The 27111-nt window shown below is 44.4% G+C and overlaps 1 protein-coding gene across 1 annotated transcript; it reads right to left on the reverse strand.

The window, feature by feature from the left end:
• Positions 1–411: 411 nt before the first annotated feature.
• On the reverse strand, positions 412–18230 carry gaa (alpha glucosidase). Its single transcript, XM_071396242.1, is given in 21 exon segments — positions 412–1208; positions 2087–2239; positions 2699–2863; positions 3207–3305; positions 4106–4247; positions 4391–4539; positions 4794–4945; positions 5347–5480; positions 5640–5757; positions 5858–5942; positions 6079–6192; positions 6496–6606; positions 6855–6986; positions 13215–13333; positions 15290–15409; positions 15623–15719; positions 15834–15999; positions 16402–16553; positions 16800–16846; positions 16849–17503; positions 17788–18230. Coding segments are annotated over 21 exon segments (3042 nt in total). The 5' UTR covers positions 17854–18230; the 3' UTR covers positions 412–1142.
• Positions 18231–27111: the final 8881 nt, after the last annotated feature.

Raw genomic sequence — 27111 nt, forward strand, 5'->3', positions numbered from 1 at the left:
TATGATATTTTGTACAATTCAGAATTGTTTACAATATGTAACTGTATTGAGCTTAACTGCACTGAGTTATAAGGCAGATGTTCCAGATGGGAAGACTATTTGTATTTAACTAGGCAAGTCAGTTAAGAACAAATTCTTATTTACAATGACGGCCAAACCCGGACGACGCTGGGCCAATTGTGCGCTGCCCTATGGGACTCCCAATCACGGCCGGAAGTGATACAACCTGGAATCGAACCATGGTCTGTAGTGATTCCTCTAGCACTGAGAAGCAGTGCCTTAGACCGCCCTAGGGACTATGAAGTAGATTAAGAAAGAGATAATTGACTGCACATTCAAACACTGAGTGGTGACAGCTCACTAATAGGAGAACATGAGAAACAATGCTTAGCTTAGGAGAAACAAACCCAGAGCTATCAATTGCCTTTAATGGTAACAATGTGGCAATATCACTGGAAGTAATTTGGTGAGACTTAACACAGAGCCTACCATCATACTAGAAGAGTACAGAATGGGCATATTCTGGTCAATTTTAGATGTTCAAATAATTCAAACAATTGTGTAGAGCCAATGCTGTCCTCCTCAGCACAGGATTTATCAATCAATCAAATGTTATTTATAGAGAACATTTCTTACAGGTGATGCATTTCAAAAGTGCTTAACAAATAAAATAAAAGGTTAGAAAGATAAAAAAACAGATTTATATATTCTTAGAGACAAATTAAAATAGTAAAACAACAATACATTTCGCCCTAGTGTTCTAGAATGACCACAATTCTCTCTCTCACACCACTGTCTCAGCAGCTCACCTGAGACAATGTCATGTAATCACTCATCTGCAACAACAAGGAAATGGAGAGATATCTGATAGAGCTTTAACCCACACAGTTCACTCAGTTCACATCATTTTATTGAAAATACAGTTGATTATAAAAACATGATTTCCAAAGATTCTTCAGTGTAGTCTGTCCATTCAGAAACCCAGGAGTCTATTAGAGCAATGTCTTACCCAGGGTAGCAGTGATTGAGGGGAAACTTTGGGTGGAGGTTTTTGTTAGAGATGTGCGAGGTCAGGAGTTCCAGAACCACCTGAGAGGCCGTCTACTGGGTCAGAGTCCACTCAGTCATACAGTTCATAAGGCTCACAAGGTCCACAGGACTTCAAACACCTCTGACATGGGCAGGGCCAGGCTGGTCACCGTCAGAACCTAGACAGACACAGAAAGAAAGGATTATAAACAATTGATCAAATTATACCATAGATTAGAATAGAATAGACAGGCAGGCAGAATTAGACTGTTCGTTCTACTATTTCTTAATTCTGAACTCTATAGAGGTAACTCAGCCAGCTACAGCTCACCTTGGTGTCAGTCTGATAAGAGAAATCCCACACTCTATAGAGGTAACTCAGCCAGCTACAGCTCACCTTGGTGTCAGTCCGATAAGAGAAATCCAACACTCTATAGAGGTAACTCAGCCAGCTACAGCTCACCTTGGTGTCAGTCCGATAAGAGAAATCCCACACTCTATAGAGGTAACTCAGCCAGCTACAGCTCACCTTGGTGTCAGTCTGATAAGAGAAATCCCACACTCTATAGAGGTAACTCAGCCAGCTACAGCTCACCTTGGTGTCAGTCCGATAAGAGAAATCCCACACTTTATAGAGGTAACTCAGCCAGCTACAGTTCACCTTGGTGTCAGTCCGATAAGAGAAATCCCACACTCTATAGAGGTAACTCAGCCAGCTACAGCTCACCTTGGTGTCAGTCCGATAAGAGAAATCCCACACTCTATAGAGGTAACTCAGCCAGCTACAGCTCACCTTGGTGTCAGTCCGATAAGAGAAATCCCACACTCTATAGAGGTAACTCAGCCAGCTACAGCTCACCTTGGTGTCAGTCCGATAAGAGAAATCCCACACTCTATAGAGGTAACTCAGCCAGCTACAGCTCACCTTGGTGTCAGTCCGATAAGAGAAATCCCACACTCTATAGAGGTAACTCAGCCAGCTACAGCTCACCTTGGTGTCAGTCTGATAAGAGAAATCCCACACTCTATAGAGGTAACTCAGCCAGCTACAGCTCACCTTGGTGTCAGTCCGATAAGAGAAATCCCACACTTTCTTTCCATTGGCCCATACATAGCGGGGTGGGGAGGGCACCCCAAACACCCGCACCCCTCCCAGCACCAGCCCGTCCAGCGCCCCGTTCTGACGCAGGGGGTCACTCACCACCTGGGACTGGATCAAATGAAAACCGTATTGATCTCCACTGGCAAACACACACATGTATAGTACCACAATACATTAGACATTACAGTTAGGTCTACTGTTTACAGGATGGCAGGGAAAGAGTATGTCTTCTATCCTGATTGGATTGGACCTGGATCTCAATCTTGAGAGCATTGCTAGAAATATACTGTACTACAGAAACATCCAAATCACCCGAGATAATTCTCTGATCTCCATCCTCTCTTTAAAGTCCATTTAGGGCCCTACGTTTTTCCTACCCAAATGTCATGAAAAACAAAACGTTTGATGATCCGCACTCAGAAAGATGTCGCATAAAGCTTACTTAATTTTTTTCACTGCATCAGGGATAGCCTTGAAGTGGGCTATAACTAGGGCCCAGAGTTTTCCTTGGTCAGGTCATGTGATCAGGAAAAACTCAGGACGCTATGTGACCTCTACATCTCCTACCTGTCCAGCGATGAAGATAACATAGGAGTAGTCTCCTCTCTGGAAGGTGTCCAGACTGTCCCCGTCGTCCCAGAACAGGTCACCCCAGGCCCAGCCCCCAGCAGACAGCGCCACCATCAGGAGGAAAGGGTTACTGCGAGAAGCTGAGGTAGTCAGGCCTGGCTCCTGTCGCAGAGGGGGTTTGAAGGGATTTTTCATTGAAATATATAATATAATTACTGATTAAGACAGGCAACAGGTTTTACACAAACTCACACAAGCTTCAAAACAACATTGTCAGATTAGTACGCAGAGAGTATTTCATTTTAGGTTTTATCACAAAGGAATTGTGGGTGTCTTGTTCTATAACAAATAACTTGAATTGATTTCATGATATGAGAGTTTGGCAGCTCATTCATCTCCTCCACCATCAGTATGTAACACCCACAATATGGGCCTAAGATTAAGCTTTGTCACACGATGAAACAACAGACAACCAAATTCTATTGTGTACAGAGAACACCCACACCTGCTGTGGGATGATGTGTCCCTCTCTCACATGGACATTGATGGTGTCCAGAGGGGCTGGGAGGAGCAGGTACTGACCCTTACTGTAGAACGGCTGGCCCTAGGGAGGAAGGGATGAAAGAGGTGACCACTGAAATATGGTTCTAGTATACACAGTACAACAGTATTACAGATCTTTGTCTGGTCCTAAAGTAAGCCTACAAGACCCTAAGAAAGGCTCACACAGATGGATTTTTATCAATTTATGTCTGTTAACAACATAAAAGATGGTCTTGGTCTCCTAGGAATCCCTTTAATCAGTTGCGAACTAATAGCAGTGACATTATGAAAGGCCTATAGAAATACACTGAGTATACAAAACATTAGGATCACCTGCTCATTCCATGCCATGGACTGATTGAGGTGAAATCTATTATCCCCTGTTGTCACTTGTTAAATCCACTTCAATCAGTGTAGATGAAGGGGAGGAGACAAGTTAAATAAGGATTTTTAAGCCTTGAGACAATTGAGACATGGATTGTGTATGTGTGTCATTCAAAGGGTGAATGGGCAAGACAAAATATTTAAGTGCCTATGAACGGGGTATGGTAGTAGGTGCCAGGCGCACTAGTTTGTGTCAAGAACTGCAACGCTGCTGGGCTTTCAATAGTTTCCCGTATGTATCAAGAATGGTCCACTACCCAAAGGACATCCAGCCAACTTGACACAACTGTGGGAAGCATTGGAGTCAACATGGACCAGCATCCCTGTGGAAAGCTTTCGACACCTTGTAGAGTCCATGCCCCAACGAATTGAGCCTGTTCTGAGGGCAAAAGGGGGGGTCCAACTCAATATTAGGAAGGTGTTCATAACGTTTTGTACGCTCAGTGTATAACTGTATTGAATCTAGGAGCTGTTTACATTGTGCAGACTGTACCAAGTCCCCGGGGGGAGGTAGGCAGCCAGCTCCACTGCCCCCTGCTCTAACACTGGGCTGACGAGCAGAGAACTCCCCCACAGGAACTGTCTGTCTATGGTCTGGCAGTTAGGGTCCGAGGGGAACCTGGGAGAGATGGACAGAGAGGGAGGGCCAGAGAACAGTATCAACACAGTAAATAAGATGTGTTACAATAGTATCCAAATGTTGAAGAGAGAGAAGGGAAGAGTGGACAATGGCAACTGAAGAAGAGGAGTAGAGGGACATACTGGAGGAAGAGAGGCGTGGCCACGGTGTCTGCGGAGGTGTGTGCGTGGTAGAAGAGTGTGTAGAGGAACGGCAGGAGAGAGTAACGTAACATCACCACGCTACGCATGGCTGCCTGGGCCTCCTGACCAAACACATAGGGCTCCTGGGGCTACACACAGAGCTAGAGTTACCTCCATTCATAATACATGGGACTGATGGACTGTTACATAGACACAGTGAAAAGACACTAGCAGGTCAGCCACCATGGTAAATAGGAAAACATTGTCACTTGGTTACATAGAGACAGTGAAAAGATATTAGCAGGTCAGGAAAAAATTGTGGTAAATTCCTATCCAACTGAGTTAACTGTAAAGACCATAAAACCACCCACACACACACACACACACACGCAGCACCACTCACAGCGTTGGGCTTGTCGTTGTGGTTCCTCATGAAGGGGTAGAAGGCTCCAAGCTGGGTCCAGCGTACACACAGCTCCTCTGTGGTGTCCCCCCCGAACCCACACACATCCGCCCCCACCAGGGGCACCCCAAACAGGCCAAACAGCAGCACCGCTGGGGGGGGTGGAGGGACAGATGGATATTGAACATATTAATTCCCTTTATTCATTATTACTGTATTCATTATTTAACTTTGATGTCAGGCAGTCAGAGGCATCTATCTGTAATTGCTAGCTACATACAGTCAAATAAATTGGTTCCATTACAAGTCTGGGTATTTTTCTGTTCAAACCCCTCATTCAAGTCCATAGATAACTACCACTGAAAAGACTCCAACTCTGTCTAGGCACTCTTTCAACTAAAGACAATAGAGACAAACTGCTGAGTAAGAGCACACTGCAACATGTACTGTCTGGATGGTGCATCGGTACCATTAATACTCTGATGGCTAAAACACACAGAATAGGAATGGCTTGGAACGGAGATGGGAATGTTGGGGATGTCTTTCCCCTCACCAGGGATGGAGTATCTGAGCTGCTCCCAGTCGCTCCTCACGTCTCCCGTCCAGACTCCGGAGAAACGGCCGATGCCAGGGAAGGAGGAGCGGGACAGCACGAAGGGTCGCGACCCCCGGACCTTCACCAGGGCACTGAGAGGGTCAAAGGCTATAACTGATCTTCCAACTACAGTTACAAATGTGTAATGTAGACAAGATAAATCAAATCTGCTTCATTCAAACAAGCAGAAGTAAAAGTGCCAACAGTCTCAGGATAAGTGAGACACTGATCCCTGTAGTGCTGTCTCTGACCTGTGGGTGGCGCTAGCCTCCGTCAGCCCATAGAGGTTATGCAGGTTGTAGTGAGTGGACAGGTTCTGCTGAGCTGACATGCAGAGTGTACCAGTGTTCAGCTGTCCTCCAACCACCCCTGTATGTGTGTATGGAGACAGAATGGAAATGAATGAATGAACTAAATTCCTCCATTGATTTTATATAGACAGGAAACTACTCAGCTGCAGTACACTCACATGGCACGTAGGGGGGGCTATCCAAATCACTGTCAGGACACCCTTCCACAGAGCCCTGCACAAAACTGGCTGGTTCATTCATATCCTGAGAACAGAGGAACAAGAGTATGCTGGATAGCCTGGATGATGCAAGCTTGTTAGTGCAAATATAGAATATAATACAATACAATAGGAGATGATTTCAGCCCTCTACGAGACATTTCTATCTGAGACACACTCACAATCCACAGGCCATCTAGCGGGACTCTGGAGTGGAACTCCCGAATGCAGTCCTCCCACCAGCTCTGTGTCTCTGGGTTGGTGAAGTCAGGGAACGCTGTCGGACCAGGCCACACCTGGACACAGAGGAAGAAGAGTGAGGAACCGAACATGCATACCTTTCCACACTACACACACACACACACACACACACACACACACACACACACACACACACACACACACACACACACACACACACACAGCTTCAAGAGGGGTTTTTGTTTAGTGTAACCTTGCTTTTCAGAGGACACATTACTTGAATACACAATGTTATCAAGCAGATAAAAAATATGTTCTTTCCAAACTATTCACAGTATATGTAGCCCAGTTTACAGTGGGTCTCCAGATAGAGGAGAAGTGAGAGTTTTAGGTCTGACCTTCCCTATGAGTGTCTGTCCTGTAGAGTTCCTGATGAAGACCCCTCTCCGCTGACCCTCATCAAAGGGTGGGTAAGTACCAGGGGGGCTGGTGCTGCTGATCCCAGGGTCCTGGGAAAGAGAACAAACAGGAAAGATGCTTCTAAAATAAACAACAGTAATGCTTTTGCTGCCATCTTGTGGATTGAGAAGGAAAGTTTCCTTGACTTGTACCTTCCAATACTGCACATTTAACAATTTAATCACAACGCAGACTGTTATTTAGAATAAAAAATGACATTGAACCACTATTTCAACCTAATATATATAAGTGTGCCTATATGTCCCACATGTTGGGAGGGTTGAGGCCTCTCTCTTACCAGGATGAGAATGTACTTCATGCCCTTCTGATGGAACTCCTTCACCATGTCTGGCAGGTCCACAAAGCGCTGGGGGTCAAAGGTGAACACCCGACGCTTGTCTGCGTAATCCAGGTCATTCCACTGCACGTCCTGACCAAAACCAAAAGCAGTTGAACTAAAGAATGCAGTGAGTGTTTTCCATGAGTTGTGAACCCTCAGTGGCATGATAACACTGTACTTGAGAACGCAAACATCCAATTAGCATTAGCATGGAGAAAACCCATTGTAGCATGATAATACTGTAATGAGTTTTCTCCATGCTAATCTGCTAATCCAATGTTAATGCTCATTCAATGTTAGCATTACCCAATAGTTTTTTTTTTTTTTTTTTTTTTTTTTTTCAAGGGGTTTTCTTAATTTTTTATTATTTTCTACATGGTAGAATAATAGTGAAGACATCAAAACTATGAAATCACACATGTGGAATCATGTAGTAACCAAAACAGTGTTAATCAAAATATATAGCAGTCATTTACAACATTAACAATGTCTACACTGTATTTCCGACCCAACTTGATGCCATTTCAATGGACAAAAAATATGCCCTTCCTTCAAAAACAAGGACACCTCCAAGCGACCCCAAACCCCTGAATGGTAGTAAATAAAAGTTTGGGGTCACTTAGAAATGTCCCTGCCTCCGAAAGAAAAGCACACCCCCCGTCCACCAAAACAACACCAAACTGATCAGAAACACAGTGTAGACACCGCTTTTTTTTTTTTTTTAATAATATGTTTATTATTTTCCAATAAAAATAAAGTAAAAAAGACAGCAATACAAACAATGACATTCATTGTACTGTTGAATGGGATGGCCAGTTTAGAGGACAAAACAAAAGTTAACTCACACATACACAAAATAAAACAAAATCCTATTAGGTGGTACATGTATAAGAAGACAGCATATAGTCATTACAAGCAGTGTAGTTCAGCCAAAAATAAATATTGAGTGGAGTACAGCACAGAGTAGCAGCAGATCGTCAGCCCAGTTATGAAGCGGGGCTAGACCATTTATCCAGTATCGGCTGCCATATTTTGTAAAACAATGGACTTCTATTGGAGGTGTTGTATCGAATCTTTTCCATATGTATTACATTCCCTAAATCCCGTAACCACATTTCAAAGGTAGGTACAGTCTCCAATTTCCAAAATTGCAATATGAGCCTTTTGGCTAATAGAGTACACAGAGAGACAGCTTTCCCTTCCTGGTTATTCCCATCAACTGTACCAAACAGAGCGATCAATGGGTCTGGGGCTAGAACTCTATCAAAGGCCTTAGATAAGTAATCAAAAATGAGAGCCCAGTAAGCATGTAATTTAGGGCATGTCCAGAATAAGTGGGTCAACGTCCCCTCATCCTGCTTGCACCTCTCACACAGTGGTGAGGTGTCCGGGAATATTTTATGCAGTTTTACTTTTGAGTAGTGTAACCTGTGTATCACCTTAAACTGTACAAGGTTGTGTCTGGCATTCACTGAACTGTGGTTTATATTCCTGAGAGCTTCTATCCAGTCCTCATTTGAGATTTCTGAACCAAGTTCTTGTTCCCAAGCCCTTTTAATGGTGTCTGTGGATACCTCTATGTGGGCCTGTAGCACATCATACAGTCTAGAGACCGACCCTTTTGAATGGGGTTTGACAAGTATCAAGCTATCTAATGTAGGACTATTGGGCTTAATGCCATACTGTGGGATATGTGTCCTTAAGAAATTCCTGATTTGGAGGTATCTGAAAAAATGTGTTGTTGGCATGTTGAACTTTGCCTGTAATTGTTGAAATGAAGCTAACTGACCATCTATGTATAAATTACCAATTGTTGTGAGCCCCTTCTCCCTCCACTGTGAAAACACCACATCATCCAATGCAGGGTGGAAAGCATGATTCAGGCTAATCGGGCTGTCTATGTAAACAGTGGGTATGTTAAGAAAATCCCTAATCTGTTTCCAGATCCTAAGCGTATGACAAATGACTGGATTGGAGTCATAAGTGGGTTTTTTCACATATGATGGGCTATTAACAAGTGCAGGGAGTGAGGAACGTTGACAGGAGGCCTGCTCGATCAAAAGCCATGAAGGCATATCCTTCTGTCTCATCGCAGGTAAACTTTCCCTCCAGAAAGACACAATGTTCAGATTAGCAGCCCAATAATACAGTTTGAAGTGAGGAAGGCCAAAGCCCCCCTCTATCTTGTACTTGCATAAATGCTTCTTTGAAATTCTGGCTGCCTTGTTATCCCATAAAAATGGAGTTACTATTGAATCCAGTTTCTTAAAATAGCTTTGTGGTATGAAATTGGGTAGACATTGGAAGAGGTAAAGAAACCTGGGTAGGACAACCATTTTAATAGCGTTTATACGACCAACCAAGGAAATAGGCAGAGTTTTCCAGAAATCTATATTTTGTTTAAGCTGATATATTTTCATGTCCCAATTCACTTTCAATAGCTGGTCAAGGTCTCTTGTCACTACAATGCCAAGGCTTGTGAACTTGTCCCTCACTGTTCTAAACGGGGTAGATTGCAGAAATTGCATATCCACAGGCCGTGATATTGGCATCAACTCACTTTTTTGCCAGTTTATCTTGTAGCCAGAGAAGGAGCCGAATGTGTTTATCAAGTTAAGTAATGGTGGAATAGAAGTTTTAGGCTTAGACAAAAACAAAAGAACATCGTCTGCATATAGGGAAATTTTGTGCTGTGTGTCTTTTATTTTAACAGAAGCTATATCGGCACATGCCCGAATGCGAGTAGCAAGGGGTTCCATGGCTATAGCGAAGAGAGCAGGCGAAATAGGGCACCCCTGTCGGCACCCCTTGAACAGGCGGAATGACTGCGACATTTCCTGATTGGTCACAACGGACGCCATTGGGTGTGCATAAATAATTCTTATCCAATTAATAAATTCCTTTCCAAATCCGAAATGCTCCAGAACCGACATCATATACTTCCACTCAATCTGATCAAACGCCTTCTCTGCATCAAGAGCTATTACCACTGCCTCAACTTTATGATCATGATACATTACGTTGAAAAGGCGTCTCAAATTGTAGTATATATGTCGGCCCGGGATAAAACCTGTCTGGTCAGGGTGTATGATGTCGGAAATATATTTTTTCAATCGGTTTGCCAATATCTTTGTCAACACCTTGTTTTCTATGGGGAGTAACGACACGGGGCGATACGACGACATCTCCATGGAATCTCTATCTTTTTTCAAGATCAGGGCTATTGTAGCCTCATACAGTGTTTGCGGGAGTTTGGTATTTTCTTTGGATTGTTGAAACATTCGCAGCATAAGTGGAGATAGACTAGCGCAGTACTTCTTATAGAATTCTATTACATATCCATCGGGCCCAGGGGCCTTGCTGTTTGGAAATTGTGCTATCGCTGTGTTAATTTCATCTAAGGTTATCCCTGCATCGAGTGCGGCAGCTGCCCCCCTGTCTAGTTTAGGAAGTTCACATTCAGCGAGAAAGCGTTCCATAGTTTGTGGATCAGTAGCATCGCATTTTGATTGGTATAGCTCTGAGTAAAACTGCGCAAAGCATTTATTAATGTCCTGCGGATCTGTTACTATTTTACCCTTCTTGTCTTTTATTTTGTGAATAGCTCTAGATGCTTGTACATGCCTTAGCTGTCTTGCTAATAATTTATGTGGTTTGTCCCCCAGTTCAAAATAACTTTGTTGCGTTCTAGCAAGTAAAGAGCCCACCCGTTTCGAAAGGATGGTATTGTATTCATACTTTAACTTTGTGATCTTCTCAAGGACTGTATACGAGGAATTTGTCCTAAAAACGTTCTCCTGTTCCTCTAACTCTCTTTCAATTTCTCTCAGCCTAGTATTGGCACGTTTCTTCCTCTCTGATGTATAAGAAATAATGTAACCTCTAATCACAGCCTTTAGAGATTCCCAAAGGGTGGAGTCGTCAACATCCCCCGTGTCGTTAGTACTGAGGAAAAAGGCAATCTGCTCCTTCAAATACTGACAAAAAGCCTCATCTTTCAACAGGTATGCGTCTAAGCGCCACGGTCGCCGACCTGTCGACATATTGTCGAGTTTCAGCACCATGGACAGAGGAGAGTGGTCCGTAATTAGAATGGGGTGATAGGTAACCGACTCAGCTGCTGAAATTAGTTTGGAGTCCAACAAAAAATAGTCAATTCTGGAATATGATTTATGAACTGATGAAAAGAAAGAATAATCCCTGTCTGTTGGGTGCGTCAGTCTCCAAATATCGACAATGTTAAGGTTTGTCATCAATGTATTTAGACAGACACTGGCATTTGATTGTTGAAGTGACCTTGATAGCTGTTTATCTAAAAGAGGATCTAACGTACAGTTAAAGTCACCTCCAACAATAACACTTGTATCCGAGATATTTGGTATGGCCTTAAATACCCTTTGAAAAAATAATGGATCATCGAAGTTGGGTCCATATAAATTGACCAAGGTTATTGGTTTTGAATTCAGTGTACCAGCCACAATAATATACCGACCATTAGGATCTGAAATCGAGGTTGAGTAAACAAAAGGAATGTTTTTCCTTATCAGGATTGCTACCCCTCTCGCTTTTGCATCAAAGTTAGACTGGTATATCTGACCGATCCAGCCGACTCGTAGCTTGGCCTGCGCGGAGCGTTTAATATGAGTTTCTTGAAGAAGCACTATGTCAGCACCCAGTGATTTAAGATGAGAAAAAACCTTAGCTCGTTTCACGACATGCCCTAATCCATTACAGTTCCAGCTGACTATCTTTATTCCACCTGGTCTACTCTGTGCTCGGTCACTATGTGGCATTTCTTATTTTAAAGCAAATTGCTGCTGTCAAACAAAACCCTGAAGAAAAACGTCCCGCCGTGCGGGAGCTTGTCATGCCACCTGTACTAATAAACGTGAACATAAAACACAGACCCCATCCCCCCTCCCGTCCCTCCACCCGTCCCTTTACTGAGTGACTTCCCCAAACGAAGCGCTCCTTGACTAACACACAAACCTTAGGGTGTCTAGACATAAAGCTTGAACTAACTCGTCGTCTATAGATGCTCCGCATATAAACTAATATTAAATAACACTTAACTTAACTCTCACGTTAGGGGGTGAGTGGCGTTAAAACATGACATGCCAAACAATGCTATATTAGCCACAACATCTCACCTATCATATAAGTCCCAATTTCTGATCTTCTGATCGAAAAGACATAGGCCGGAAATTCAATTCACACACATTCCTGGCCTGTATTTGGCCATTTAGCCTGCTGGCACAGCCGTTCTGTATCCTCAGCCGGGGAGCTTGCTTGTCAAGAACAGATCGGCCTCTTTTGCGTTGTCAAACGTACGTGTTGATCCCTCGACTGTCACCTTAAACCGGGCTGGGAAGAGGAATCCATATCGGATGTTGGCCGCCCTGCATTTGTTGCGTACCTCATCATACTCTTTCCGTTGGTTCCTCACCTCCAAGGTAAGATCTGGGTAGAAAGACACCCTGGCTCCGTTGTAGTTAAGGGGGAACTTTTGACTAGCCAGCTTGAGGATGAGATCCCTGGTGTGGGGATAGTGCAGCCTTACAATGAATGGCCTTGGTGGCCCGCCCTTGGCCGGCTTCGTTGCCTGTGCTCTGTGTGCGCGGTCGATCAGGATGGCCGTTTTGAAGTGTTCACTCCCCAGCAATGCCGGTATCAGCTCCGAGACAAATTCAGTGGGTTTCCCTTTCTCAGTGTCCTCCTGGATCCCACATATTCGGATGTTCTGGCGTCTTGAATGCGACTCGAGCATTTCCAGTCGGGCCTTCAGGGTTTTGTTGTCATTTTTGAACGTTGCGCACTGTTTCTCTATGTCCTGTAGCCTGGCCTCGTGATCGATTGTCGTCTGCTCAACCTCGTGCACCCTTCCCTTAGTTGCCTTCACAGTTTCGGCCAAAGTCCCAATACTCTTTGAGATATCAGCCAACCTTGTGTCCACCTTCTTGCTTAGTGCGTTTATGGCAGCCAGTATGTCCCTTTGAGTAGGATCTGTGGGGAACTCTTGGAAGCTAGCCTCTTCAGCTAGCTCCTCGTGGGTCGGCGACGTTGAAATTGGTTCGTTGTCTATCTCATTCCAATTATCTTGTTTAGCGCCCCCTTTTTTGTTGCCTTTTCCTTTTGTCATATTTGTTTGAAGTTATAGGTTGTGAGAGGTTAAGATAAATATTAATTTGTTTCAAAATTGAGCGGAGCTCTAGCAATGCACGTCTACTCCATAGCACGCTCTCTCAGCATTACCCAATAGTTGTCAACCCAAGTGATAATACTGTACTACAATACAAGTGTTTTCTCCAGCATCTTTACCAGGGGGAAGTTGGCGTTGTGCATGCGTCGCACCACCTCTCGGGTTGCGTTGGTGGACCGGTAACCCCAGCGACACAGGTGGAACCCCAGTGACCAATAAGGAGGCATCATAGGGTACCCTGGGGGAGGAAGACGGGGTAAATATTAGCTATGACGGAAGATTCACAAAAGGTGAAAGCAAACCAACCTGCTCAAATTGGACTTACGTAGCAAAATTTGAAATGGTGTTTTTTTACATTGGATAAAAGTAGAGACTCACAGCTACAACATGGTATATAATACACTGCATGTTTGAGGAACAATGGGAAAGAAATTCTGCTTTGAAAGTTGATAAACTTGTGAACTCACTTTTGAGAAAATGGCCTTTGAATGATTTGGTACTGACTGGAGAGCTCTTTGTTTACACCCCCACCGCATTGTTCACACCCTCTTAAGCCAGCCCCACCCATCTCTTTAATGAAAGATTAAGATTTAAAGTGGTAAAAGTAGTAGTCTACAATAATGAACAATTCCAGGTAAACAGAAAGTGTCCAGATAAAAAATATTTTATAAATATTGATTGACTCTTACCCAGACACACTTAATTGATGGGTCATGTGAAAGAAATGCTATAACCCCAGCCACATCTTACCAAGTGGATGGGTCTCTATAGAAGGTGTAAACGGTACAGCCAAATGGTTACTTGCATAGTAGCAATATCAGTGTCAAAATAAAGAAAATAATATACAGTATGTACAAGAACAATATCAATAACAATATCAGTGATAGATGAGGTAGTTATATGCATACAATCAGGGGTAAAGTGATTGAGCAGCAGGATAAATAAATAATAGTAGCAGGAGTCATTTGAATAGAGGCACTGCAGATAGTGCTGATGGTCTGTCTGAACCACACATGAACAAGGGAATCTATATTTATTTGGAGAGCCTGTTTCTGTCCTGCCCTTGACTTTGGTGCAGGGCATGTGATGTTCATAGCCTCTTAGTCAGCAAAAATCCCTGATCTTCTCAAAAACATATGTTTGTCTAGCTGTGTCCAGGTGGTGCTTGTACAAACAGACCATCCGTGGGAGGAAGAATGTCAGCATTGGCAGCAGCAGAGTCCGAACGCTCCTTGGCGACAACACCAGGCTCACCAGTCCGAACGCTCCTTGGCGACAACAACACCAGGCTCCAGAGCATTGACGATGTAAAACAGGAAATAACCAAAAAAACGTAGAAGACATCAATTCACCTCCCAAGTTTAGATAAGAAGAATAACCTCATACAATGCAACGAAAATTATATTCACCTGAAGTGCTGGTACTGCTTGAACTGTGGCAGCGGCCTGAAGTACGGAGTCAGGTGTTGTTGCCAGCCAGTCCAACCAGCTGTGGGATGTTGACCCCTGTCACAGTGCTGTCCTTCACAACACCAGCAATCTCAGACAAAGTGTTCACTCTGGTCTTTCTGAAGCGCTGCTTGATGAGGCTGAGGCACCAGTCGCAGGCAAACTTGGTGTGGCCTGTGATCAGGAAGTGAAGGTCCAGACTATGGTGGAGCTTGTGCATGGTCCATCAGGCACAATACCAGAGCACAAACTTGATCTTCTTTTGGCCACTGCAGTTATCACAATTCAGGTCCACACGTGTTTCCCCAACTCCGTAGTTGGTGAAGAAATGGTGCATGTAGTTGATGACTGCGCTGCTGCCTTTGCTGGATGACATGCCTTCATCAATCAAGTAGTTGACTTGTTGTGGTATTACTTCACAGCCGACACCAAACAAGCCACACCATATTATGGTGGATAATGCCTATATGGTGGATGGTGCCTAATGGTAGAAAATGTACTTGCTTTCACCAGTCTAGTTCTTTCACATAAGTGAAAGGAGATAAAGGAAAGGAGATGAGGCAGCAAGTTCAGACTACTAGGACATTGGGACACAGACAGCCACTATCTTTTCCTTAGCTATTACCCAAAACGAATTAGTTGTGACCCACCAGTGGCCCAACCCACCATAGCAACACTGGGATATGAGACAAGAAAAGGATATTCAGTAACAGGAAGTTACAGCTAAAGGTCATATATAGCCATACCTATAACCTGGAGGTACTGTCTGACAACACTCTGAGGGTCAGGGCCCAGGAAGATGTACAGGTCCAGGATTCCTCCCACAGCCACCCAGGTCAGAGCAGGGCTAGGCTGCAGCACCACCTCTACAGAGAGAAGGAGAGGTCAAACTCAGCTCAATCATGTAAACCTGTATCTTGATACAGTTGAAGTACTGTGCCATGTGAACACAAAAAAAATCTGGCCAGATTAAGTAGCATGATACATTACAAACTCTACTAGCTCAAACCAAAGCTTTTCTATTAGAACAAAACATTTCTGCTTAAGGATATGGTACATGGAGCAACATGCTTTCTTACCCATGGCATTACTGTTGAGCAGGAAGACCCCGTGAGCCTGTCCATCCCCCTCCTGCACCATGTAGAACGGATGGGAGCCATAAAGGTTGGCATCGCCCTGCAAGGTGGACAAAGAAGAGACATCTGACTTACTTACCACTCCTGACCATGATTTAAAAAGGAAACAAATGAATGATAATGATGACGATAATGACGATGACGTCAGACTCACGTGGGGCGCCATGTCCCTGTTCCAAAGGGTAAGGGAGGTCCAATTGAGGTCCAGGCTGAGGGGGGTGTAGTGTTCCCCCAGCCCAGACACCAGTGAGGAGGCCAGGGAGGTGGACAGCTGCAGGTACTGGTCAGCATACAGCAGCGGGGCCACAGTGGTGTTCACACTGACAGACAGAAGACAGAGGTGTCATGCTTATGACAGTTGTAAGTCAGGACAGAGAGCACCTTATGTTATGCTTTTGGCAACTATAAGTAGGGACAGGGGCACCTCATATCATGCTACAAGTAGAAACACAGCGATATAAATCAAATAAAATTGTATTGGTCACATACACATATTTAGCAGAAGTTATTGCGGGTGTAGCGAAATGCTTGTGTTCCTAGCTCCAACAGCACAGTAGTATCTGCAAGCCAATTTACCCTTTGGGATCTATAAATCCTAACTGATCTTATGTGTTAGGCCTATGACATGGTTACAACAGTTTTATGTCAGGTTTATGAGATCTGATCAATGAACCAGTGCCAGACATATTAGACATAAAGAACAACTGACAATGAATACTCACAGGACACGGCCGTTGGATTTTCGGCGCACTATGAACCCAAAAGGGTCGGGTTGAAACTCAGTGACATATTGGTGGTCCTGGGTGTCAGTGCTACCCCTGGACTGGGCAGTGGATAAAGGAACTTCATATCGCCGGGACGACGGATCCTTCAACTGTCAGGAGAAGAAAAGTGTTATGACTCTTACACAATAATGTGGTCCGAGGAGAATGATTCTCGGTGATGAGCGATTGGTTATAATAAAAGTCATGAAAAAGTAATGAGATAAAACATTTAGCAAATACTGTACGCCCGTTTCAGAGGCAACACTTTTAAAAGCAATGTTATTGAGAAAGACAATGGCAATCAAACCCTGTTTGGCAGTAAATATACGAGTGGTTATACAGCCACAGAGACTCACAGTGAGGTGCAGTCGGCCTTCTGTCTCATCCAGGATCTCCAACGCTCCGTAGAGATATCCCGGGGCAGGTAGGAGGGAGTGGGCTTCATAAGGGTGGCAGCCTGGCCCCTGGAAGTGGGGGTGAGGGGCCCCATCCTGTAGCCGCTGTATGACGGGGGGTAAAAGCACCAAGGGGGTCCTCCAGAGAGGCCTTGTGGTAGGGGGGCATAGCAGCACCCTCTCCCCTGACACTCTGTCTGGCTCAGAACTCGGTCCCGGGCGCAGTCAAAGCGGTTCTCCAGGGCTACCCTCCTACACTCTGCCTCTCTGGGACCACTGGAGCTGGCTGGATGGGGGCCTTCCCACAGCAATCTGTGGCTGGGGGCTGGATGGGAGCTACCCCTCTGGAGGTTCACTATCTCCCTCTCACCGGCCTGTTTTGTTGCTGGATCTTCCTCTAAACCAGGTCTTACTGACAGGTGTATTGGTGTCTCATCTGGTTGTTGTTTGCTAGTTAACTTTATCAGTGACAACTTTTGGTCAGACAGGTATCTAATTTGTAAACATGTTATCAAGGCCAGGGTGAGCAGGGCTGAGAGAGAAAGGGCAGACAGGGCAGACAGACAACTAGACAAACCCATGTCCTGTGTCGAGTTGGGACATCTGGGAGGTGGTGGGAAAAACTGTCTGCAAATGCTGACGAGCCCGCATTTCAGTGTAGAAGTCTGAAAAATGAAAATGATATGAAACGGTCGCCTAGGATAATTGGTAACTATGGACGTACTACAACAAATTGTGGACCTACCACTTACGATAGATGTTATTTGTCAGCTGACAGATGTAACGTTGCACAGTCTACACACATTAACAAGGAAGTGTGCAAGCTAGCTAGAACAGACTGTAGCTAGAATTGTATACCTAGTGCATACATAGCTAAATGTTAGCAAGGGATATTAGAAAGCGGGTGAAAATGAGAAGATTAAATGTATGCATTTTCCCCAGGACTTACTGAATGTCGCTTGTCCACGCACGTGAAAAGTTGTTGTTGAACTGGACTGAGCAATTTCGACAGCATGCCGCTAGGGACAAACTGGGCGCTGCCTATTGGGCTACCACACAGTGGAAGTAACCTATACTTCGATTATTTGAGTCCATCTATCTAATGCAAAACGTATTGTGTTGTATAACTACCAATACAAACATAATACCAATACAAACATGATCCATTATGCTCCTGTGTTAATTGTGTTAAATGTGAAGTGAACCCATTTCCAATTACTGGGACTTAGAGAATATTGAGGATATCGAGGCACCATGTGAACCACTAGTTTTGAGTGATTAGATTTCGTGAAGCAGGCTCGCATATTAGCACTTCATAATGAATCAGTAGCTACAGTACAGACATCATGTTATCACATTCGGAAAATATTCAGACCCCTTGGCTTTTTCCACATTTTGTTATTGTAGTGTCTTAGCTCTTATTACTTATTTATATAACAAGAAAGACTCTGAATACAAGAAATTGAACTGGAGCTTCACATTTACTAAAACAATAACATAGAACAACACTGCGCATGACCAAGGATGCTCCATTCTTAAAGGGGACATCAGTAATTAACAGAACATAACATTCCTTCTCTTATACAATCAGAGTTACTTTTACCAAACCACAACTGAAACATTTCCCAGAACTTGTTGTAGTTATTTAGTATTTTTTCATTTGAACTTGAACAGTTCGTTTTTGTTTGTTTGTTTATAAGTCCAGTCTGTCTGGTGGACGGTGCCTTCGTTCTGGGTAGCGCCTAAGATTGTCTGGAGGCTCCTGAACATCCTCAGTGTGTGCTTGTTCCATTATAGCTTCTGCTATAGCAGCACCTTCATCAACACGTTCCCTTCTTTCAGCCTGGGGTCTCTTTACTGCCCCACCGTCCTCTACAGTTCCCTGTGTGTCACTCTCAGGAGCTCTCTGTGCCTGTTCTCTCTCGATTGTTGTGCTGTTTTCCGTGGAATGCATTTGGTTAATGTGACGCCGCCACATTATGTCTGGGCTCACTTGAACCTGGTAAGTTCTGGGTCCCGTTTGTGTATGTACGGTCCCTCTTGTCTATTTCCCTCCTCTTCTGTAGTCTCGCACCATCACTTCCTGTCCTGTTTGGAGATGGCGCTACCGGCCACCGGAGAGCATCTTGGCTTGTTTGTTCAGCACTTCATTACGCCTGTTTGGCTTCATGATGTCCAGCCGTGTGCGGAGAGGCCTCCCGAACATCAGTGCGGCTGGGCTTTCATTTGTCGTGGCATGTGGGATGTTTCGGTAGGAGGCCAGGAACTTGGCCAGTTTTGTTTGCAAAGTCCCTTTGTCTCGTTTTGCTGCACGGAGTCCTTGCTTTAGGGTTTGCACAAAGCGTTCTGCCAGCCCATTGGTGGCAGGGTGGTACGGAGCTGAGGTTGAGTGTTTGATTCCATTTACTGACATGAATCTTGTAAACTCGTCACTTACAAAAGCTTGCGCGTTGTCACTTATCAGCTGCAGTGGCAATCCGAAGCATGCAAACGTTGTTCTGAGACACTCTATCGTCTGAGCTGAGGTGGAGGAGTCAGTGCAAAACACCTCTGGCCATTTGGAATGGGCATCAACTATAACCAGAAACATGTGCTTTTCAAAGGGACCAGCGTAGTCCACATGAATTCTCTGCCATGGCTCTGTGGGCCATTCCCATGGGTGGACTGGGACAGGAGCAGGCATGTGAAGGGTTTCCAAACATCCGCTACAGTTCTTCGCCATATTTTCTATCTGTTGATCCAGACCTGGCCACCAGAAGTGGCTCCTTGCGAGCAGCTTCATTTTGACAATTCCAACATGACCTTCATGTAGTTGCTGCAAAAGCTGATGTTGGCATTTCTGGGGTATCATGACTCTCATTCCCCACATCAAACATCCTTGGTACGTTGTAATTTCGTTTCTCCGCTGGAAATACGGAGTCAGCTCCTTTCTGCCTGTAGCTGGCCATCCTGACATGGTGTAGGTGTACACTTTTGACAAGGTCACATCTTTCCTTGTCCCCTGTTTGATAACTGTGCTTGTGACCGGTAGTGCCTCGAGCTGAGCGGTATGGAAAATGTCCACTGCATCCACACTCCTTTGTCTTTCTCTTATACACGGCAGTGGATAATCCATCTGCATTTGTGTGGAGGGACGACGGCTTAAACTCAATGTCATACATATGACTGGCAAGGAACAAGGCGTATCGCTGTAACCTGGCTGCTGTCATTGCCGGAATGCCTTTCTTTGGACTGAAAATGGAAAGCAACGGCTGGTGATCCGTAACCAGTGTGAAACGCTTGCCATATAGGTATGCGTGGAATTTCTTTACGCCACACACTAGCGCCAGTGCTTCTTTGTCAATTTGTGAGTAGTTTTTCTCTGCATCATTCAACGTTCGTGACGCAAATGTAACTGGCCTCTCTGACCCATCTTTCAGTGTGTGTGAAAGGACAGCCCCTAAGCCATAAGGGGACGCATCACAAGCCAACTTCACTGGCAGTTCAGGGTCGTAATGTATCAGGACCTGTTCAGATGTGATGAGACGTTTTGCCTCAAGAAATGCATTTTCACACTGTTCTGTCCACCGCCATGTCCTATTCTTTTCCAGGAGCTGATTTAGAGGCTGGAGTACTGCTGAAAGGTTTGGGAGGAATCTTCTGTAGTAATTGATCAGTCCCGCAAAAGATCTCACTTCTGTGATATTTTGTGATCGTGGTGCCTGTACCACTGCCTCGATTTTGTCCTGTGTTTTGTGCAATCCATTGCGGTCGATTTCATGTCCACAGAAGACAATCTTGTCTTTGAAGAACTCACACTTCTGTAAGTTTGCCTGTAGACCATACTCTTTCAGTCTTTTCAGGACCTCTTCCAGGTTAGCCAGGTGCTCTTTGTCGGTGCGTCCTGTTATGATCATGTCATCCAGGATACACTGGGTTCCTGGGATTCCTGGCAAAATCTGGTCAATAGTTCGTTGCCAAATGGCTGGGGCCAATGCAATGCCAAAAACCAGGCGGTTATACCTGTATAGACCTTTGTGTGTGTGTAACCGATGTGAAATGGCTAGCTAGTTAGCGGTGGTGCGCGCTAATAGCGTTTCAATCGGTGACGTCACTCACTTTGAGACCTTGAAGTAGTGGTTCCCCTTGCTCTGCAAGGGCCGTGGCTTTTGTGGAGCGATGGGTAACGATGCTTCGTGGGTGACTGTTGTCTGTGTGCAGAGGGTCCCTGGTTCGCGCCCGGGTCGGGGCGAGGGGACGGACTAAAGTTATACTGTTACATGTGTTTATTGTCAGGTACTGTTTGGAGCTCTCTTCAACCGGTAGCTGCAGGAAAGCCTGTTTCAGATCGATTTTACTGAAGTGTTTCCCACCAGCTAGTGCAGCAAAGATGTCATCCAGACGTGGCAGGGGGTATTGGTCCACATGCAACATTGAATTCACAGTTACCTTGAAGTCCCCACACATTCTAACAGACCCGTCTTTCTTCACAATAGGAACTATGGGTGTGGCCCATTCGCTTCTGTCCACTTTCGTCAGGATCCCTGTATCCTGCAAGCGATCGATTTCCGCTTCCACCTTTGGTCTCAGGGAGTATGGAACAGATCTGGCTTTGCAGAATTTTGGGGTTGCGTCATTTCTCAGTACAAGTTTTGCTGTGAAGCCTTTTACTGTTCCCATCTGATCACTGAACACTGTGTTGTATTTCTTCCGCAAGTGTTCCAGTGTTTGGTCTGTGCCTTTCTCTTTGGACTGGAACGTGTGGAGCATTTCCAAGTCACACCAGTTCAGCTTTATTTTTGAAAGCCATTCCCTGCCAAATAATGGGGGGCCAGTTCCAGGCACCACATACAGCTGTAACTGCTGTGTTTGCCCCCCATACCGCACTCTGACCTGCAACGCTCCCATTGGGCTCAATCTCTCTCCTGAGTAGGTCTTCAGCAACACATTTGTGTTCTTCAGCTTGATAGCCTTGAAGTGCTCATTGTAGACAGTAGTGGAAATTATAGACACTGCAGATCCTGTGTCCAGCTCCATTTTGAGGGGTTTGCCTTCGATATCTGGTGTCACCCATATTATGCTACTGCTGGGAGAAGTCACTGTGTTTAACTCCATTGTACCAATTAATCGTTCATCTGAATCACTGCCACTGTTCTCTGCTAGTGCATTCACAGACCCTTTAATTTTCTCAGTTTTCCTGTTGTGACTGGATTTTGCTCTGCATGCTCTTTGAATGTGCCCCCTTCTACTGCATTTGTGACAAATTTCGTCTTTGAAACGGCAGTCCTCTGCTCTGTGACCATCTCTGTCACACCTGTTGCATTTTTCGGCCACACGGCCACACGTTGTCGGCTGCGTGAAAACTTGTGCAGGGAAGTTTGTGATAGGTCAGTATTTCTTTTACTTTGCAACTCAAATGCATCTTTAGTCGCGATTTCCATAGTCACAGCAATTTCAACAGCCTTTGCAAACGTGAGATCTGATTCTGTGAGGAAACGTTTTTGAATGTGTTCATGTTTCAGTTCACAAACAAATCTATCCCTTAAAACCTTTTCTCAATAGGGGGTGCTGTTTTCACTTTGTAAAAATGTCGTTCCCAAATTAAACTGCCTCGTACTCAATTCTTGCTCGTACAATATGCTTATTATTATTACTATTGGATAGAAAACACTCTCTAGTTTCTAAAACCGTTTGAATTATATCTGTGAGTAAAACAGAACTCAAGTTGGAGCAATTTTCCTGTGAGGAAGTGAGAAATCTGAAATCAGGCAGGCTGTTCTGGGGTCAGTTTATTAATTTGCATGTCTTCTATTGGTCGAGATGCACTGCATACGCCTTCCCCTAGATGTCAGCAAATAGTGAGAATTGGAATGGAGTTGCTAGGCAGATCTGAGGCCATATAAAGGGTCTGGGAACGTGGGGTGCAGTCTTTTCAACATTCGCCATGACGCAAGACAGACCTCAGGATTGCGTTCTGGAAAGCTCCCATTATAGGCCTTAGATATATCCGGCTCTGATTTTATTGGATATAGGTGTTAAAGACATCATAATGTTGTTATTTTAAACCGAGTTATATCAGTTTATATCAGTATATTGCGATTTTCGGATATTTCTTAGTGCTGCGTTATAGTGAGTTGGACACGTCTTCGCCACATGGCTAATGTTTACTGCTAATTCCAAAGTTGAAGGCGACAATCTACAACCGAGTAACGATTCCTCTGGACAAAGGACAACTTGCCCAAGATTCTGATGGGAGCTCATCAAAAAGTAAGAAGTATTTATGATGTTAATTCGTTGTTCTGTTGAAAAATGTAAAACTCCTATTCCGCCATTAATTTCGGTGCGGTCTCGCTTTAACGCACGCTGTATGTCGTAGTAACGTTAATTTTATAAATCTAACACAGCGGTTGCATTAAGAACTAATGTATCTTTCATTTGCTGTCCAACCTGTATTTTTTTGTCAAGTTTATGATTAGTTACTGATTAGATTAGGTGCCTCTCCCAAGATTTCTCCCGACATTTTGTTGGCAGCTTGGCTACTATTCTCATTGTATAACCACGATTTGTGCCGCTAAATATGCACATTTTCGAACAAACTCTATATGTATTGTGTAATATGATGTTATAGGACTGTCATCTGAAGAAGTTTGAGAAGGTTAGTGAAAAAATTAATATCTTTTGCTGGTTTATTCGTTATCGCTATTGTTGGCTTGAATCAATGCTGTTGTGTGGTTGGCTATTGTAGTAAGCTAATATAATGCTATATTGTGTTTTCGCTGTAAAACACTTAAAACATCTGAAATATTGGCTGGATTCACAAGATCTTTGTCTTTCATTTGCTGTACGCTGTGTATTTTTCATAAATGTTTTATGATGAGTATTTAGGTAATTCACGTTGGTCTCTGTAGTTATTCTAGTTGCTTTGGTGAGTTGTGATGGTGGCTGCAATGTAAAACTATGATTTATACCTGAAATATGCCCATTTTTCTAACAAAACATATGCTATACAATAAATATGTTATCAGACTGTCATCTGATGAAGTTGTTTCTTGGTTAGTGACTATTTATATCTTTATTTGGTCGAAATTGTGATAGCTACCTATGCAGGAAAAAAATGGTGGAAAAAAAAAGTTGTGTCTTTTGCTATCGTGGTTAGCTAATAGAAATACATATTGTGTCTTCCCTGTAAAACATTTTAAAAATCAGAAATGATGGCTGGATTCACAAGATGTGTATCTTTCATCTGGTGTCTTGGACTTGTGATTTAATGATATTTAGATGCTAGTATTTACTTGTGACGCTATGCTAGGCTATGCTAGTCAGCTTTTTTACTGATGGGGGTGCTCCCGGATCCGGGATTGTGACCAAGTAGATGGTCATTTAATGTGTCATTTAGGTTCTCTCCAAACTGGCAATGTTCAAACAGTTTCTTCAACTCTGCTACATATGTACTAACACCCTCCCCCTCATTCTGATCTCTCTTGTGGAAACGAAAACGTTCCGCGATGAGGAGTGGTTTAGGTGATAGGTGATTTTGCAATATCTCCACAATCTCTGAATGTTTTATTGGAGGTGTTCAGAGGGGCAGTCAGATCTCTTAGCAAACTGTACGTTTTTGGGCCAATTCAACTCAACAACGCTGGTACTCTCTTGTTATCAGCAATGTCGTTTGCAATGAAGTACTGTTCCAGTCGTTCAATGTAAGTTGCCCAGTTTTCTTGCGTGTCATCAAACACATCTATTTCCCGATGCCATTCTCTTTACCTCCGGCTCCACGGGTCTTTGATCTGCCGCCTCGTCGTAACTGCTTGCTAGCTGTTGTGCTACAGGGCCAAATCTTCCTCTCTTACAGGGTCAATATCTTCCTCTCTTACAGGGCCAAAATCTTCCTCTCTTACAGGGCCAAAATCTTCCTCTCTTACAGGGTCAAAAATCTTCCTCTTTTACAGGGCCAAATTACAGGGCCAAAATCTTCCTCTCTTACAGGGCCAAAATCTTCCTCTCTTCCAGGGTCAAAATCTTCCTCTCTTACAGGGCCAAAATCTTCCTCTCTTATAGGGCCAAAATCTTCCTCTCTTACAGGGTCAAAATCTTCCTCTCTTACAGGGTCAAAATCTTCCTCTCTTACAGGGCCAAAATCTTCCTCTCTTACAGGGTCAAAATCTTCCTCTCTTACAGGGCCAAAATCTTCCTCTCTTACAGGGTCAAAATCTTCCTCTCTTACAGGGTCAAAATCTTCCTCTCTTCCTACGAGCTCCATCTGCATTCGTGATTCACACTGCAGGTAATCATCCTCGTCGCCATTGTAGTGTCTTAGCTCTTATTAGTTATGTTACAGCCTTATTCTAAAATTGATTAAACGTTTTCCCCCCTCATCAATATACACATAATACCCCATAATGACAAAGCAAAAATAGGTTTTTATTTATTTTGCCAATTGTTTACAAATAAAAACTGAAATATCACATTTACATAAGTATTCAGACCCTTTACTCAGTACTTTGTTGAAGCACCTTTGGCAGCGATTACAGACTCAAGTCTTCTTGGGTATGACGCTACAAGCTTGGCACACCGGTATTTGGGGAGTTTCTCCCATTCTCTGCAGATCCTCTCAAGCTCTGTCAGGTTGGATGGGGAGCGTCGCTGCACAGCTATTTTCAGGTCTCTCCAGAGATGTTTGATTGGTTTCAAGTCCGGGCTCTGGTTAGGCCACTCAAGGACATTCAGAGACTTGTCCTGAAGCCATTCCTGCGTTGTCTTGGCTGTGTGCTCAGGGTTGTTGTCCTGTTGGAAGGTGAACCATCGCCCCAGTCTGAGGTCCTGAGCGCTCTGGAGCAGGTTTTCATCAAGGATCTCTGTATACTTTGCTCCGTTCATCTTCAGCCTCCAGTATTTATGCTGCAGTAGTTTATGTGTCGGGGGGCTAGGGTCAGACTGTTATATCTGGAGTATTTCTCTCGTCTTATCCGGTGTCCTGTGTGAATTTAAGTATGCTCTCTCTAATTCTCTCTCTTTCTCTCTTTCTTTCTTTCTCTCTCTCAGAGGACCTGAGTCCTAGGACCATGCCTCAGGACTATCTGGCCTGATGACTCCTTGCTGTCCCCAGTCCACCTGGCCGTGCTGCTGCTCCAGTTTCAACTGTTCTGCCTGCGGCTATGGAACCCTGACCTGATCACCGGACGTGCTGCCTGTCCCAGACCTGCTGTTTTCAACTCTCTAGAGACAGCAGGAGCAGTAGAGATACTCTGAATGATCGGCTATGAAAAGCCAACTGACATTTACTCCTGAGGTGCTGACCTGTTGCACCCTCGACAACCACTGTGATTATTATTTGACCCTGCTGGTCCTCTGTGGACATTTGAACATCTTGGCCATGTTCTGTTATAATCTCCACCTGGCACAGCCAGAAGAGGACTGGCCACCCCTCATAGCCTGGTTCCTCTCTAGGTTTCTTCCTAGGTTCTGGCCTTTTTAGGGAGTTTTTCCTAGCCACCGTGCATCTACACCTGCATTGCTTGCTGTTTGAGGTTTTAGGCTGGGTTTCTGTACAGCACTTTGTGACATCAGCTGATGTAAGAAGGGCTAAATAAATACATTTGATTGATTGATTGATCTTTCCCTCAAACCTAACTAGTCTCCTAACTAGTCAAACCTAACTGGGGCCGCACAGCCCTCCATGTGCTCGCCAGAGGTAGCCTGACAGCCATTAGGTACCGAGCTGAGATCCTCAGACCCCTTGTGAGACCATATGCTGACACATGCACATTTGTGGCCTGCTGGAGGTCATTTTGCAGGGCTCTGGCAGTGCTCCTCCTTGCACAAAGGCGGAGGTAGCGGTCCTGCTGCTGGGTTGTTGCCCTCCTACGGCCTCCTCCACGTCTCCTGATGTACTGGCCTGTCTCCTGGTAGCACCTCCATGCTCTGGACACTACGCTGACAGACACAGCAAACCTTCTTGCCACAGCTCGCATTGATGTGCCATCCTGGATGAGCTGCACTACCTGAGCCACTTGTGTGGGTTGGTGACTCCGTCTCATGCTACCACTAGAGTGAGAGCACCGCCAGCATTCAAAAGTGACCAAAACATCAGCCAGGAAGCATAGGAACTGAGAAGTGGTCTGTGGTCACCACCTGCAGAACCACTCCTTTATTGGGGGTGTCTTGCTAATTGCCTATAATTTCCACCTTTTGTCTATTCCATTTTCACAACAGCATGTGAAATTTATTGACAATCAGTGATGTTTCCTAAGTGGACAGTTTGATTTCACAGAAGTGTGATTGACTTGGAGTTACA

Source organism: Salvelinus alpinus, chromosome 1, assembly GCF_045679555.1.
Source record: "Salvelinus alpinus chromosome 1, SLU_Salpinus.1, whole genome shotgun sequence".
NCBI classification, from domain to species: domain Eukaryota; kingdom Metazoa; phylum Chordata; class Actinopteri; order Salmoniformes; family Salmonidae; genus Salvelinus; species Salvelinus alpinus.